The sequence below is a fragment of the Cryptomeria japonica genome, chromosome 3 (assembly GCF_030272615.1).
Source record: "Cryptomeria japonica chromosome 3, Sugi_1.0, whole genome shotgun sequence".
In the NCBI taxonomy this organism is placed as follows: Eukaryota; Viridiplantae; Streptophyta; class Pinopsida; order Cupressales; family Cupressaceae; genus Cryptomeria; species Cryptomeria japonica.
Genome location: NC_081407.1, coordinates 524,119,518 through 524,135,371, shown reverse-complemented (window position 1 = coordinate 524,135,371; position 15,854 = coordinate 524,119,518). Strand labels below are relative to the sequence as shown.

Genomic DNA, 15,854 nt, shown 5'->3' with positions numbered 1-15,854 from the left:
ATCTCGAGCATCAATAACACACACTCAATTAATCATTAGTAGATGGGAGCAAGGCATATATACACATGCTAATCATAATAATAACATCACAAGAGGTCACATACTTAATGCATAACAAATCTATAGTCAAGGAGCAACCTCTAGATCTTTGACCTAGGAATACAATCCCAGAATGATCTCAATTCAAAAGAATGAACACAAATACTCTTTGGAACCTCAATGGAAGTATGCCTAGACATCAAAATCCATCATACCACAAGTTAGTAGGGTCCATACACCGAAGTAAGAAGGCGGGACAACTCATCGAACCCTCAAAGAAGGTCCAAAACCTAAAAATTAGTTTAGAGCAACCAATTATGAAATTATGGGAGCAAATGCAAAATGCAATTAGAAAATTTGAAATTCCTCAAGAAAATAAAAAAAATCAATTAGAAGATGTGAAACTACTCAAGAAAATGCAAAATTTAATCAGCAATTACAAAATTCTACATTTAGTTGTGGGAATCTGGAAGTAGATGCTTAATTCAGTTATGGAAACTCAACCAGGACATCAATTTTGGCAAAAATAACACATGGGAGGCAAAATGGAGACCAACCTATTTGAGGACTACATCATGACACCTCAAAACCATAATTAAAACACCCATACAAGATTTCTCAAGTGAATTGGACAACTTTTTTATCAAGACACCCCATATGAAGCCCACATACACTAAGATTGATTCACATATCATGCATACACAACCAATTCAAATCACTCCAAGTTTGAAAACACTTATTGGACCATTATATTTAATTTGCAAATAGTTTTAGATTCAAGAATAAGGATTCAAGGGATATTTGAAGAGTCCTACCTCATTTGACCCAAATTGGAAAAATGCAAAGATCATCCAACATACCCAACTAGTTCGCACACCCTTTGGATAGCTAGACGAACTCCAGATTCCTACTCCATTACAACAAAAGACATCCAATTCCACCCAAAAATGAATTTAAACTCTCCATTTCAAAATCCAACAAGGAGAGGGTTTGTGAGAGAGAGCAAGAGGAAGAAAAATGACTAATTGTTGAGCAAATGAGCTCAATCACACAATATAAACTCACTTTTCTTATTGAGTGAGGAATATTTTAATAGTAAAAACCAATTTAAAATCCAATTATCAATTAAACTCCCAAAAGACCCCCAAACTAAAATCACTCAATACTCGTGATATCAAACATATATAAGGCATTTTTCACATTTTAATAATACAATTACTTCTATAGTATCAAATTGCCATAGATGCATGCAATAAATGACCAACTATTTGAATATGCACAAACAATCATTACGACTTGACTCAACATGACGAATGGGTTTTCGAAAGTTACCAATTGTAGTAATTGTGGCTCAAAATAATCAAGATAATCAAATAATCAAATCAAGGGAATTGCCCTATTTAGGGTCACGGGTTTTGGCTCGGGACAATTGGCCTATGTGTTATCTCTTGTTAACCATTGTCGGGGATGCAGATTCATTCAGATTGTGTGTGTGTATACACACACACACGCACACACACACACAAACACATATATGTCTGTGTACGTCGTGCGCGCGCGTGTGCGTGTGCATATGTATATGTATATGTATGTATTAAAATAGGTATGTATGTATGCATGTGTATATGGTGAAAATGGATAACAATAATAACGATATTGAAAGGCTAAATGAATTCAACCACAAAACCCTAGCCTAACAACAACAAAGATCCACCATAACATATGAAGATTACCTAAGACAATGCAAATCAAATGAAATCACAAAGATTATACCATCACATGTCCAATAGGGTTTGGATCTCCATTCTTCCTATCTCCATTGATCTTGCTTGGTATATTTGCTCTTAGATTTTATGTGCACAAGAGCTCAACAAAGAACAAAATGTGGTTGCAAGTAGGATCGCCTATGTTCAAAAGCTTAGTGTAGTCAAGTAGTCAACGGGGGGGTTTGATAATGAAGGAAGCATCTCCTTATATAGAAGACACTATATGAAATGGAGGGATAAGATTGAGAGGTGTAAAAGGAGGTCAGCTATGATTAGAGGGTAGGTAAAAGAAATAATAAAATAATGAAAGGGGTAGGTAGTGCATGAATTAAGAGATGAATGACATGTGTCATGGGTAGAAAAGGTTAATGACTTAATTAAATAAATAAAGATTTATTTAATTAATAGAAGGAGTGAGATCAATTAAATAAATAAGATATTTATTTAATTTAGGAAAAGGATAATTTAAATAAATAAATGTATTTATTTAAATGAGAAATAAGGTTAGAAGAGGATAAATGAATGAATTAAATAAATAAGGATTTATTTAATTAATAGAAGAATTAAGCTTAAATAATTAAATAAATAAAATTTATTTATTTAGACTGGACAATTTTGGGTGTCTACAATATGTATGTATATATGTGTGCGTGTGTGTGTACATACATATATATATGTGTGCGTGTGTGTGTGTACATACATATACATACATACATACATTAATATAAATATATTAATGTTCTAATATAATTGAATGATAAGATATCATCCTTTTCACATCTAATTGCCAATTAAACTTTGATAATAATAATCACATCTAATTACCTACATAAACAACGCCATCAATATTATTCCTCTACCATACTGTGCATATAACTATATTCCCCGAATGAGGTCAAGATCATATCTTTGTTAGTAACATGATATCTCATCAAATCAAAATAACATAAAATATGATTCACCACTTTTAATCAACTAATCTAGTTCACATCATTTATCTCATTTTGGTGATTACTCAAATTAACATTTCACATATGATAATACCAATCATGTCATAGGTCTATCTCAATCATCAAAGCACAAGAGGTCTAGATTATGCCATAACAATCACCTAATGAGTTAAGTATCCAATTCAGTCATGCAAAGGTTCTCACAACCAAACAAGAAGAAAACATCTATCTCAAACCAACAACATAATCAAGGTCGTCATGAAGCAGTCCAACATATAACACTCAAAATCACCTACACAACAATAATAAAGAGTCTAGAGCAAGATCAAGCACCACAAAATTGATTCACATCCAACTTACAAATGATACAATGCATGGGTATAAAACCAAGTCCACATAAAAAGACTGCAGACAAGTAGACAAGAGGTGCACTACAAAATATTACTTTTTATAAATTCATTTAATCATTATACTAAGAGGCGTTATATAGTTATAATAGTGGTGGTGAGTACATTTGTAGATTTAAAACCTTCCATTTAATAATGTTTATGAGCAATAAGTCGTGACTACAAATTATGTATAGAACATTCGTATGACTTTATGAATGAAAAGAAAATAAATAAAAATCATGTAAGAATGAGTGAATTAAGAGTTATTTTGATAATGAAGATCATTTCTAATTAAATACTATAAATAAACAATTTTTTATATAAAAATGAACAATTTTTTTCATATATATATATATTAAAGAGATATATACGCTAGTTATTATTAAATATTAATGTTCTGTTTTGATTTTATTTCTTTTTAAAATGCTTGAATCAGCCCCTTCAAATCATTGAAAATATTGCCTTGTAACTGCATTAATTATATAATATTCAAGAATGCAGTTGTGAGCATTATCAACCTTAGCAAACTTAAATAAATAATAAGAATAATAGATCAGCCCTGTACAGGGAGGGAGGGAAGGAAAAAAAACCCAAACAGAGAGGGTTGGGTTGCCCTAAGTGAAAAGAGAACATCGAGCGTTGAGATGGGGAAGAAGTTGGGAGAGCAGACGGACTTAAATTCCCGACTGCAACGGGCCAAGACTGCCAGGGTTGCTGACAACGAGTACCCACCTAACTCCCATCCCAAGGTATCTTCTGGACAATTTCCTTTCGTCTAATTCGCTTACAGATCATATCACCAAATCGACCAATGTTGTCTACATATTTAAATTCTTGTGTACACTGAATACGGTATGTAGTATTGCCTCCCGAGCTCTGTCGAAATGCTGGAACGCTCCAGAAGTGAAAGAGTGGTGCATCTGTGATGGTCATGATCGACATGCTTAGAGGTCTGAAAAACGTACCAGTGGGGTGCACGAGACGATATCTTTGTTTGAGTGAGGCAAGGATAGGATGATGTGCTGAGAAAAAGTTCGTGTATTTTGTATTTTGCTACGAGTTTGATTCGCAGAGATGCATTGCCGTATGGCGCCACCAACAAAAACTAGCAGCTTGTTGTATTGCAGATGTTGGTCTAGACACCACCCAGTGATAATTGTCTGTGTCAAGCACCACTACAAAAGAGAACATGCTTGTCTGATTCTAACATGCTAAATTTTAAATTGTACCTATTGCTGACATTGTTGTAGTGAGACTAATAAAGCCAATAATTCTAATGCTTTTAGTAATCTGATCTTAACCAATCATAAATCTCAAAAGCAACTGCTGTAAAATCTGTTATGGAAACAATCGTTGAACTCAGACGCATGCCAATGTGTGTATTGACAATGAAAACACTATATTGCAGCAGCAGCAAAAGAGACATTTGAAGTATCTGTTGGAATAACCAGATGTCATCATTCATAGACTAGATTTGTTCAGTTCCTTTTCAGTCACTACAAACATTAATTTGTTCACTGTTTTTTGAGTCAATAAAGCTTGAATCCATGGTGTGATTAGAGGAGTCTCTTTCTGTTTACCTTTGTTATGTGAGCAGCAAATATTGTGAATAAAAACCATAATTTCTATCTATTAATTTGTTTCTCTCTTCTCTGTTTGCATTCCTTGTCACCGCTTAATGGAGGGCCATATTTTGAATATGTTCAGAGCCTAGTTTATAGTGAAGAGAGAATGTGAAGGCCAGGCCGTGGACTGACGACTTCCTTTTGTGGAAGTTGAAGTTGAATATGCTGCTCTTGGTAGAAGATTTATGAAATATTGCTAATGGGACTGAGCTGAAACCTGCTAATGGAGAATCAACAACCAAGTGGGAGTAGAGAGATGGCAAAGCATTAGCTACAATCTGGGTCAAGCTGAAGGATACACAACTATTGCATGTATGTAGTGTGAAAACCTCAAAGGAGGCATTTTGTTAAATCTTAAGATGAAGGATGTGACAACAAGGCTGTATTTGCAAAATAATTCTTTCATCTATGATGGATGATGAAGAATTGGTGTCATCACACACCAACTTTGTCAAATCTTTGTTGATTATAAATGGGCCCTTGGTTTCCGGTGAAGTTGAATGGTTCTGAATAAGCTCACCAGGGATCAAGTCTTGCTGAGTGCAAGACCCTGACATCATAAGGGATGAGGCCAAGATTTTGCCCTGGGCGACTTTTGTGAAATTGATACACCTCAGTCCTTGGCTCTCAGCAGATGAGACCCTCCAACCCAAAAAAAATGAAATAAAAATCTTTGTTGAATTAGTTGGCTACAGTTGGTTCTCCATTCTCAGAAGAGGATAGCATTATGATTGGAGAGTCTTCAACCTTCAGTTGAAAGCTGGTGGCCTTTTTGGGCACACAAGCTGGCTTTAAACTCCAAACAATAATTGTGCTATTGTTGCAGGGGAACTGAGAAGAAAAGGCAGGGGAGTGAAGTTAGAAACTCCATTGCCTTGTATGCTGGAAATAAATCCTATCTGAAGAAAGAGAAACCAACCACCATTGATGGTGAAAGTTCTTCGAAAGAAGAAGAGGTTCAAATGTCACGATTGCAAGAAGGTAGGGCACCATGCAAAGGACTTTTGGAACAAAGCAACAGATCTTGCAAGAGCAAACGTCACAAACTCACAAGCAAACACAGCAAATGAAGGAGCTGAAGAGTCTAAACTATTTGTTTAACAGTGTTGGTCACCATTGTAAGTGATCAAAATCTATGCAATATTGATTTGGTAGCCTCATATGCAAAACTCTCTGATTGGAAGAAGGTTTATTTAGGTGATGACTCAAGTCACAAGGTTTGTGGTGAAAAAGTGATTTTGGTAGAGCTCTTGGATTGTGTATGCAACAAATTCATAATGTTTTTCATGTTCTAGGCTTAATAAAAAATCTGTTATCAATTAGTAAAATTGCAGATGAGGGAATGAAAGTGGAGTTTGACACAAGCCTGTGCATGTTGAAGAATAGTGAATGGGAAAGTCATGGCAAAGGGAGTACAATGTGGTAGCCTATACAAATTGTGTATGTCAAGTGTGGAAAAGCATGCTGTTGTTGCAAGAACATTGTAGAAAATCTGCAAGGCAGATTTATGACATCAAATATTGGGGCATATCAACATGCAGAATCTAAAATTTATTGATAACCAAAAGCTCTTGTTGGGTGCAGAGTTGAACAAGGGATAGGGTCTAAACCTGTGTGAAGCATGCAAATTGGGCAAACATCAAAGGACAGAGTTTCCAAGGAAGGAGGCACTCGAGAAAAGGAGCTGTTGGAGCTAATACATTCTAATACGTGTGGGCTGATGTAGACCATGCCAATTGGAAGACCAAAGTATTTCACAACCTTCATTGATGATTACTCAAGATATACTTATGTTTTCTTACTTAAACAAGAGTTTGAAATTTTTGATAAGTTCAAGTGCTTCAAGAATTTTGTGGAGAAACAAGCAGGAAAATGCATAAAGAATATCAGGAGTGACAATGGTTGAGAGTACAGCTCATGTAATGTCCTCTTCTTAGGAGCATGGTTTGCAAACTCAGCGAGTACTCTCCTAGTTGCCAAGTACTCTCTATTTTTTTTGCGGGATGAGTTTTTTCAAGTTTAACTCCCGCGTTTTTATAGATAGAGGAAAAACACTAGTAAATATGCAGACACATGTAAAACACTAGTTAAAATGCATTTTTCACACGTTGTTTTGCCATAAAACCATGCAATTTCTCTTTCAAGATATCAATCTTTATTTAATAAATTTTATTTTTTAGTACTTTCTAAGTTGCCGAGTTTTTGTCGTGTATTTGCTGAGTCAAATGTTTTGGGCTTACTGAGTATTCTCTGAGTCCGAGTCTGCAAACTATGCTTAGGAGTGAGTGTTCGGTGAAGACCCTCAGCTTATTTAATTCCTATAGGCTAATCAGGATGTTGGTAAGGGAATATTTATTTGATTAAATTAAGTTGTCTTAAATTATTTTTTTATGGGCAACTATGTTTAGGTAATTATTTTTATAAATTTGAACATATAATAATAAAGTGACTTATTTCGGGGGATGACCCACAATGCAGTGGTTAGCTGCGAACTTTCTACATGGGAGGTCTTGGGTTTGAGTCTACTTGACTGGTTCTTAGCTACAGGGAAAAGCTAAAAAATACCTCTTTGGCTGTGACTTATCAAAAAAAACAAAACTAAGTGACTTATTTCGGGGCTCAATAAAAAATAAAAAGGGTCACTTTATGACAAATAAAGTAAGATTTCTTGAAAGTTTGAAAATGCAATGTAAAAGGGGATTGCAAATGAAAATTACATAACTTTGGAGAATGTTATCTTTCGTTGTGGAGTTTGGTTATTTGGCTCAAGTTTAAACCTTAAGACGAAAACCCTAAGGGAAAGTTGGTTTAGGAGAAGAAATTCTTCCTAGCCAATATCTGAGGTGAACTTAGGCAGGGTTCACAGGTGCACATATTGTCTCATTTTCTTTGGAAATTTGGTGGAATATTGGTAATTTCAGATTTTAGACGATCAGAATGTGTTGGGAAAAATCGAAATTAAAGATTTTAGTTTTTGGAAGATATGTTATAAAAATGATGGTGACATTTTGAAGTGACAAAAACAATTTATACATTAATTGCTGGGAGTCCAAAACCTAGCCGTACCAATTTGAATTTCCTTGGAAGTGATTGTACCATCCAAGAAAGGCATCAAATACAATTGGGAGAGGCGATTCATGATATTGAAGGCTTTTAACCTTCCTCACACTCACCTGCAGCCTTTGCATCAGCTAGGAATTGGACATAGCATTTGGAGAATTAGGCTGCCAATACACCTTGTTTGGGGAATAAATTCCCTCCCACATTGTTGATAACGACCTTTAGTAGGTTTCTTAAGGTTTTGTACAGGTTTGGGGGCTACTATGAATATTGGGAGCTGACACTGATTTTGAATTTATATTATCTCTGATTTCTAGGTTTTTACCAGCAGCTCAGTTGGAGGTCAGAAGTTAATTCCCAGTCTATATATGTATTTCTGATATTTACGTTAGCATTCTATGTGATACTGTTAACAGTTTTTTTCTATTTTATTTATTGAGATTTGAATAACCATGGTTAGTGAAATGAATGCATGACAACTATTTTTCAACATTTCTATGATTAAAATAAGTAGCTGCAGCTGTTATTAATCAGACACCGACTGTTTGACAAAATGCCTGTGTGCGGAAATTGAAAACAATTTCATATATGTTGTAATATTTGGTAGGGACATTACAGCTCAAAAGTGTTTAAAAGTTCTGTATGGATGCAAGAAATCAAAGACAATAGACATTGCCATGCAACCCATAATAGAATAGAGTTGCTAAACACAAAAACTGAACTCTAGTCGAACAATTGGAAAGGAGCATGCTGAACCATACTTTACTATCAAATAGTTTTTGGGCAACTGCGACTGCATCATACCTTGTTAATAGAGTTCCAACCAAGATAGTGATTGGAAAAACTCCAGAAGAATTTTGTTAGGGATCAGACCAATAGTAACACATCTTTTTGTATTTGGCTGTGCAGCATATGTGTACATACCTGATTAGGAAGGAAGAAACTAGATGTGAAAATTTAGAAGTGCATCTCCTTGGATGTGCATTGGGAATTAAGGGCTACAAGGTGTATGATCCTGCTAAATGTGCAGTTATGATCAACAAAGATGTCATATTTCATGATAGCATGCACATACCAAATAAATTGGGAAAACAATGAGCTTCGTATAGCTGATCTGGATTTTAATTTAGTGCAACTGCTCTACCAAGAGATTGCTCAAGTAGTGCGAAGAAGAAAGTGTATACCCTAATGAAGAGGAAGGTGGAGCTGATGGTGCATGCAAAGAACAATTATTTCTCTGATATCATAATGAACTTGAGAGCATCATTTAGCATTTCATAGTGATAAATAAATAATGAGAAATGTCAGGTAGAAAGGAACTAGTCAACAGAACTGCATATGTTATCAATAATAATAATAATAAGACTTTATTATTGTTAATAATTATACACTGATGTAATATTATATATTTATATATTCTAATAGGTGTCCCTATTGTAAAAAAAGCTACTGATATTTTCCAGAATAATAAAGTATATTGTGGATTACAAATTTATTCTTATCTAAGCTTATTGTTTTAGTTTTTCATGCTTTTAGTTTTCTGTGTATGCAGGTTAAGGCACTCCAGCTGTGAGTTTGATGAAGGCCAAGATAGTTGACATCATGTGCTGAATGTTAACATGGTATTAGAGCATTGTTATTGAGATCTAGATTTGTGAATGGAATTTGCTGCTGCTCGTGATAGGGAATTATAGGAAAATTTTAGTGCCTTACTTCAGTGATTTAAGTATCTGGGACCTATGAAAGGCTGCACAGTGTGATGTACCTATTAGGATGCTGATTTGAGTTTTTTCAGCTAATTTATTAAGTTTCAGCACATTCTAGTAACTGCAAGCATGACTACTCTCAATCTTAGAGAGTGTGACCACTTGAAGGAGCCTCAGATATTATTTGTTGGAAGTGTAGGTTGCAGAGTGGAAATTGTATTGACAACTACTAATCTTGTGGAGTTGAATCAACATGACAAGATGGTTAAGGCAAAGTGTATCATCTTGGATTCTGTGAAGAATCATTTGATTCCTCACATTACCGAAAATAATCAACAAAGGAGATATATGCCTCAACCAATTTTTGTCAGAGTGTGAACATCTGTTGTAATATGTGGTTGTTAAACAAACTCAATGCCATATGCATGAGTAACGGATACAGTAGCCACCTACCTAAGTAAGCCCACAATTTGTAATCAACTTGCATCAATTCAGATTCAGATGGAGGATGAAGAGTTCGCATCCACAACTTTAAATAGTTTCTTTTCATCCTAGGAACCATTTGGTTAGGGTGTTTGTGCTCATGAGAAACATCCCACATATGAGAAGCGTTGGGATAATTTTATTCAAGAAAAAACCAGACTTGAAGCTTCCTCAGTTGAATTGGAAGATTTTTGAATCAAGCTCTCATTGGCAAGATGAAGAGAAGTGGCAAGAAAGGACTTAGGAAGGGTCAAAAAAGAAAGTAAAAGGATACAATCTTTCTCAATAAGGGAAAAATGATTTAAGTCACATCAAGTGTTTCAAGTGCCAAATGTTTGACCACTGTACTTTTTTTGTCCTAAGAAGAAGAAGGGGAAGGGCAAATAGTAGCCAGTAGCAACAACAACAACAGTTTGCAAGGAGTACAGAAACTTTGGTAGTGGATGAGCATTTATGCAAGCTTGAGACTACCTTTTCCATGGTTCCATGGTTTCATGTTTATCCATCAAAACTATTTTTAATGTAGGGTGTTATCTGGATAACAAAGCATTTAGACACATGACCTTCAATAAGAAGGCTTTCAATGGACTGCAAGAGCAGAAGTCTAGCATAAAAGTTGACCAACGGTGATCATGCCCCTTATCCTGTTACAAGGATTGAAACTATCTGTTTCTGCATGGCTTTTAGTGATATTCTTTATCTTAATGATACTCTTTATGTTTTGGGATTGACAAATAATTTACTTTTAGTTTTGTGATGTCCCCAAACAAGACTTTGTCAAATATGGTTAATATTGAGAAAGCTCCTTGTATTACCTGTAAGGATAGCTTACAATTCATTAGGCAACAATGAAGCATTGCAGACATGAGAGATATCTGCCGATATAAAATTAGAAGACCATTTCGCATATAGTGGCATTCCTTAATTATATTGTCAACAATTATGTGTAAAGGTGGGGTCATCCATATGACAACGATCTCCATAATAAATAAAGTAGCGATCTCCAATATGCAGCAATGAGAATTCCATAAGGCAAGCGATTATATGTCTATTCACAACAAACAAACATTAGAAAGAAGCAATTCTGTCTGACAAAGCGGACTTCATAAGACATATTACGCAGTGAACCATAAGGAATAATAATCAATATGTTTGAGTGTTTGACGATCGACCTGGTTGAGAGATGCAGTTTAGTTATGATTAAACATCAATACATCTCCAGGAAGCAGTGATTATATTATATAATACATATAATAAAGATGCAATATTACCACTCGATTAGCAAGTGATCATCCCTCACAAATCCAATTAACAAATAGCATTATTAATCCAACAGAAAGGTGCGATCTGAGGTAAGGAAGGGGTGCAAAAGACATGGTTATTAATCATTTGATGTACCGATTATTGGATACAGCGATTCTATTTAGAATCAAAACCTTAACTAAAGACATAGAGACATTTCTTGTCAATGAAGGGAAGGACGTACATTCAATAAGAAATTTGAGAAAGAGAATATGAAAAGATAGAAGTGCAGATTTATGATCAGGTTAAGGCGGACTTGAGAAGGAGATTACTTGCAGATTTTATGAAGAGATTGTAAGGAGATTATAGAAGTCTTCAAGAGAAGTTAGAACCGTACTTTAGGCAATTATATCGTAATCAACGTCATACTGAATCTGAGTCCATCAAATTCAGATCAGACATTATATCAAAGTTATTACTTATAGAATCCCTAAGATTGTAAGTAAACTTAGTTCTCATTAGTACAAAGACATTCGGCAATTACATTGATGGACTTCTTGCCTTCGTCCCACGCCAATTACGTAATCTAAGTTTATTGATCTTTGACACGACAATCCAATGGAAAGTTATTACAATAAAGCAAGATAAGTTCTATCTCCCAAACTATTCTTAGAATTCTAAGTTAAATATTGTAATGAAATGTCTTTAGATTCGATGAAGTTATATTTATAAATGTATTACAATTCTCATTTTAAGTCGAAAATGTTGTCCCAGGACTAAAATTAAGGTAAATCCCAAATGGGGACATTATAGTGGTATCAGATGTATGATCCTGCCATCCTGCAGGGTAAAGATGAATCAATGAATCATTCCAATCCGTATGAAGGAAATTAACAATATGAGTATTTGAGTGTATGCTTCATGCCTACATAGATCCATGTGTATGCTTCATGTTTTCAAGTGTATACTCCGTCTCTTCATGCATTCAATTGTTTACTTCATGTATGCTCTGTGTTTGATCTAGAGTATAAGAATAGAAAGAGATGTGATTTTTGCTCATCTTGTGGGAGAGGGTATGAACTATGAGGTGTAATGGAGGAGGTGCTGAGGGGCTTGTAAGAGGTCATAAGGACCTCGAGTCAAGGAACCTAGTTACATCCTCTATCCCAAACTCACAAGATGTTGTTTGTGTGGGAAATAGACTTGAGGGGCCAGCAAGCATGAGCTGCCAAGTGAAGCAAGGGGCTTAGAAGCAACCTATCTTGGGCTTGGTGTAGAAATGGCTCCACGCAAACCCTTCATGTCTTTTCTTCAACTCCCATATGTTATAGTGGTGTCTAACCTATCTTGTGGAGTGGCCTTGAGATGTAATGAAGAGGTCGCGAGGGGCTTGTAAGTGACCTAAAAGCAGATCCTTACAATAGAGGAGTCAAGTCACTTGGTTACATTCTCACGCCCCAACTTCACAAGATGGCAAGTGCCTTCAGGGTGATGAGGCCTTGATGGGAAAGCAAGTACGAGCCACCAAGTGGAGCAAGGGGGTTAGAAGCAACCTCTCTTGGGCTTGGTGTAGAAATGGCTCCAAGCAAACCCATCCCGTCTCTTCCTCCCAAACTCTAGCATGCTTGTATTATTGAATAAGACGTAGTTGCTTAACCCTAAGTATAAAATTTATGCTTAATTGTTATGATATACTTGGAAGAAATTATATTTGTCATCTTATAATAAGTTATGATTAATTTATCCAAGTTATGCCACATTCACTATAATAAGAAATATGTTCCCCGAGATAATGTTTATCTATGTTTGCTTCATAAGTGCATCCTTGTGGTGGAAGGGTATGGATGCGATGATAGGGTAACGAGGGGCTCATAAGTAAGCCATTCTTGGATGACCAAAGTGGCATCGACGCTTGAGTGGCCCTTACACGGAGGAGTCAAGGAACCCGGTTGCTTTCCCTACCCACTTCACCACAAGAATTGATAAATAAGAGAAGTAGAATTGATAGGTGAGCTGGTGAGCCGCTAGGTGAAGCAAGAAGGTTGTAGAAGGCAACCTTTCTTGGGCTTGGTGTATAAACAGCTCCAAGCAGGCCTTTATTTCTTCCTCTCTCCAACTTTTATATATTTTAATCTTAGTATTTTTTATCTAACCCTTTCTAGAAGATGAATATGTAGTTGTATTTTTCCTTATGCTTTATATACAGGATTTACATACAAGAGTTCATTTTGTCTAGCAAACTGTTGATTAGATCTCAGTTTGATTCTATGGTTGAACCAAATCTTGTCATGGGTCAAGATGAGGCCAGCCATGTCATCTATTTCGGTTGGAGGAAGAATCATCAAATTACTAAAATCAAAGCAACGCAACATCAATGTGAGGGTACACTCGTAAGGATGGTTTGGGATCCAGGAATTGATTGGGGCTCAAAGGTTGATAGACCTCAGATGAATTATGATAAATATAGTAAAGGAGCTGATATCATCGAATGACATACTTATAAAGAGGTCATACAACATTGGATGACTCATCCTAGAATCATCCATCCTAGGGCTAGACATCACAAGATCATTATTATGGATAATCAACCTAATTACATTATGTTCAGTGGGTGCTATAGCCATCAGGACCTAGGAATTTACATGATAAAAAATTGCATAAATTGTTTCATAGATTAATGAAGTTTGATAGTTTCAGTGGCATCCGCATGAAACAAGGACTATGTGCTAGAGTGTTCTACATACTTATTTGAGATCTGGGAATAATCATGATGATTTAAGATTGCTTGTGGGCAAGCAAATTCAAGGAGGGGAGATTGTGATGTCCCCAAACAAGACTTTGTCAAATATGGTTAATATCGAGAAAGCTCCTTGTATTACCTTTAAGGATAGCTTTCAATTCATTAGTCAACAATGAAGCATTGCAGACATGAGAGATATATGCCGATATAAAATTAGAAGACCATTTCGCATATAGTGGCATTCCTTAATTATATTGTCAACAATTATGTGTAAAGGTGGGACCATCCATATGACAACGATCTCCATGATAAATAAAGCAGTGATCTCCAATATGCAGCAATGAGAATTCCGTAAGGCAAGCAATTATATTTCTATTTATTACTCACAACAAGAAAACATTAGAAAGAAGCAATTCTGTCTGACAAAGCGGACTTCATAAGACATAATACGCAGTGAACCATAAGGAATAGTAATTAATATGTTTGACGATCGACTTGGTTGAGAGATGCAGTTTAGTTATGATTGAACATCAATACATCTCCAGGAAGCAGTGATTATATTATATAATACATATAATAAAAAAGCAATATTACCACTCGATTAGCAAGTGATCATCCCTCACAAATCCAATTAATAAATTGCATTGGTTAAGCATTATTAATCCAACAGAAAGGTTCGATCTGAGGTAAGGGAGGGGTGCAAGAGACACGGTCATTAATTATTTGATGCACTGATTATTGGATACAATGATTCTATTTAGAATTAAAACCTTAACTGAAGACATAGAGACATTTCTTATCAATGAAGGGAAGGACGTACATTAATTAATAAATTTGAGAAAGAGAATATGAAAAGATAGAAGTGCATATTTATGATCAGGTTAAGGCAGACTTGAGAAGGAGATTAGTTGCACATTTTATGAAGAGATTGTAGGGAGATTATAGAAGTCTTTAGAACTGTACTTTAGGCAATTATATCGTAATCAACGTCATAAGGAATCTGAGTCCATCAAATTCAGATCAGACATTATATCAGAGTTATTACTTATAGAATCTCTAAGATTGGAAGTAAACTTAGTTCTCATTAATACAAAGACATTCGGCAATTACATAGATGGACTTCTTCCCTTCCTCCCACACCAATTACATAATCTAAGTTTATTGATCTTTGACACGACAATCCAAGGGAAAGTTATTACAATAAAGAAAGATACGTTCTATCTCCCAAACTATTCTTAGAATTTAAAGTTAAATATTGTAATGAAATATCTTTAGAAAGTTATATTTATAAATGTATTACAATTCTCACTTTAAGTCGAAAATGTTGTCCCAGGTCTAAAATTGAGGTAAATTGCAAATGGGGACGTTACAATTTTCGGCCATGACAAATTCAAGTTGTGTGGTTGAGTTTGATCATCAAGTTATCATCATAACTCATAGCCAAGATCTGGGTCAAATATTGTCCAAAGGTGTTCTTGAAGAAGGCCTTTACAGGTGATCAATAATCCATTTAATCAAAAAACCTTGATACATGACAGCGAAAAATTGTGTGAGCTTTGGCACAAAAGATTTGGCCACTTGCATTATGGACCTCTAACTCTAGTGAAGAATATGGTGCCAAGGTTTCTTGATTTTAAGGTATAAAAGTTAGTGTGTGCAAGGGAAATGCACTTGGCATTTACATCAAGATTGTTTTTTTCAGCAGTGAACATGAATTAAGAAAAATCCTAGATTTGATCCATTCAAATGTTTGTAGACCTATGCCAACAACCTCGTTGGATGGAAATATTAATTATGCTTCATTGATGATTCTACAAGAAAATCTTGCATTTATTTTATGAAGACAAAAGATGA

General features: G+C 35.3%; 1 protein-coding gene across 3 annotated transcripts in view; it reads left to right on the top strand.

Annotated features, from left to right (window-relative positions):
- The first annotated feature begins 3,671 nt into the window (after window positions 1-3,671).
- Window positions 3,672-15,854, top strand: part of LOC131075068 (transcription initiation factor TFIID subunit 14b) — a 64,231-nt gene continuing 52,048 nt past the window's right edge. For 2 of the 3 annotated variants that reach the window (XR_009113164.2, XM_058011861.2), the window contains exon 1: window positions 3,674-3,893. Coding sequence is in view for 2 of the 3 variants with exons in the window: in XM_058011861.2 (XP_057867844.1) it covers window positions 3,789-3,893 (105 nt within the window). In the remaining variant the exon portion in view is untranslated. Of the gene's footprint in view, window positions 3,894-15,854 lie in introns of all 3 variants that reach the window. The other variant, XM_058011862.2, reaches the window with a different exon arrangement.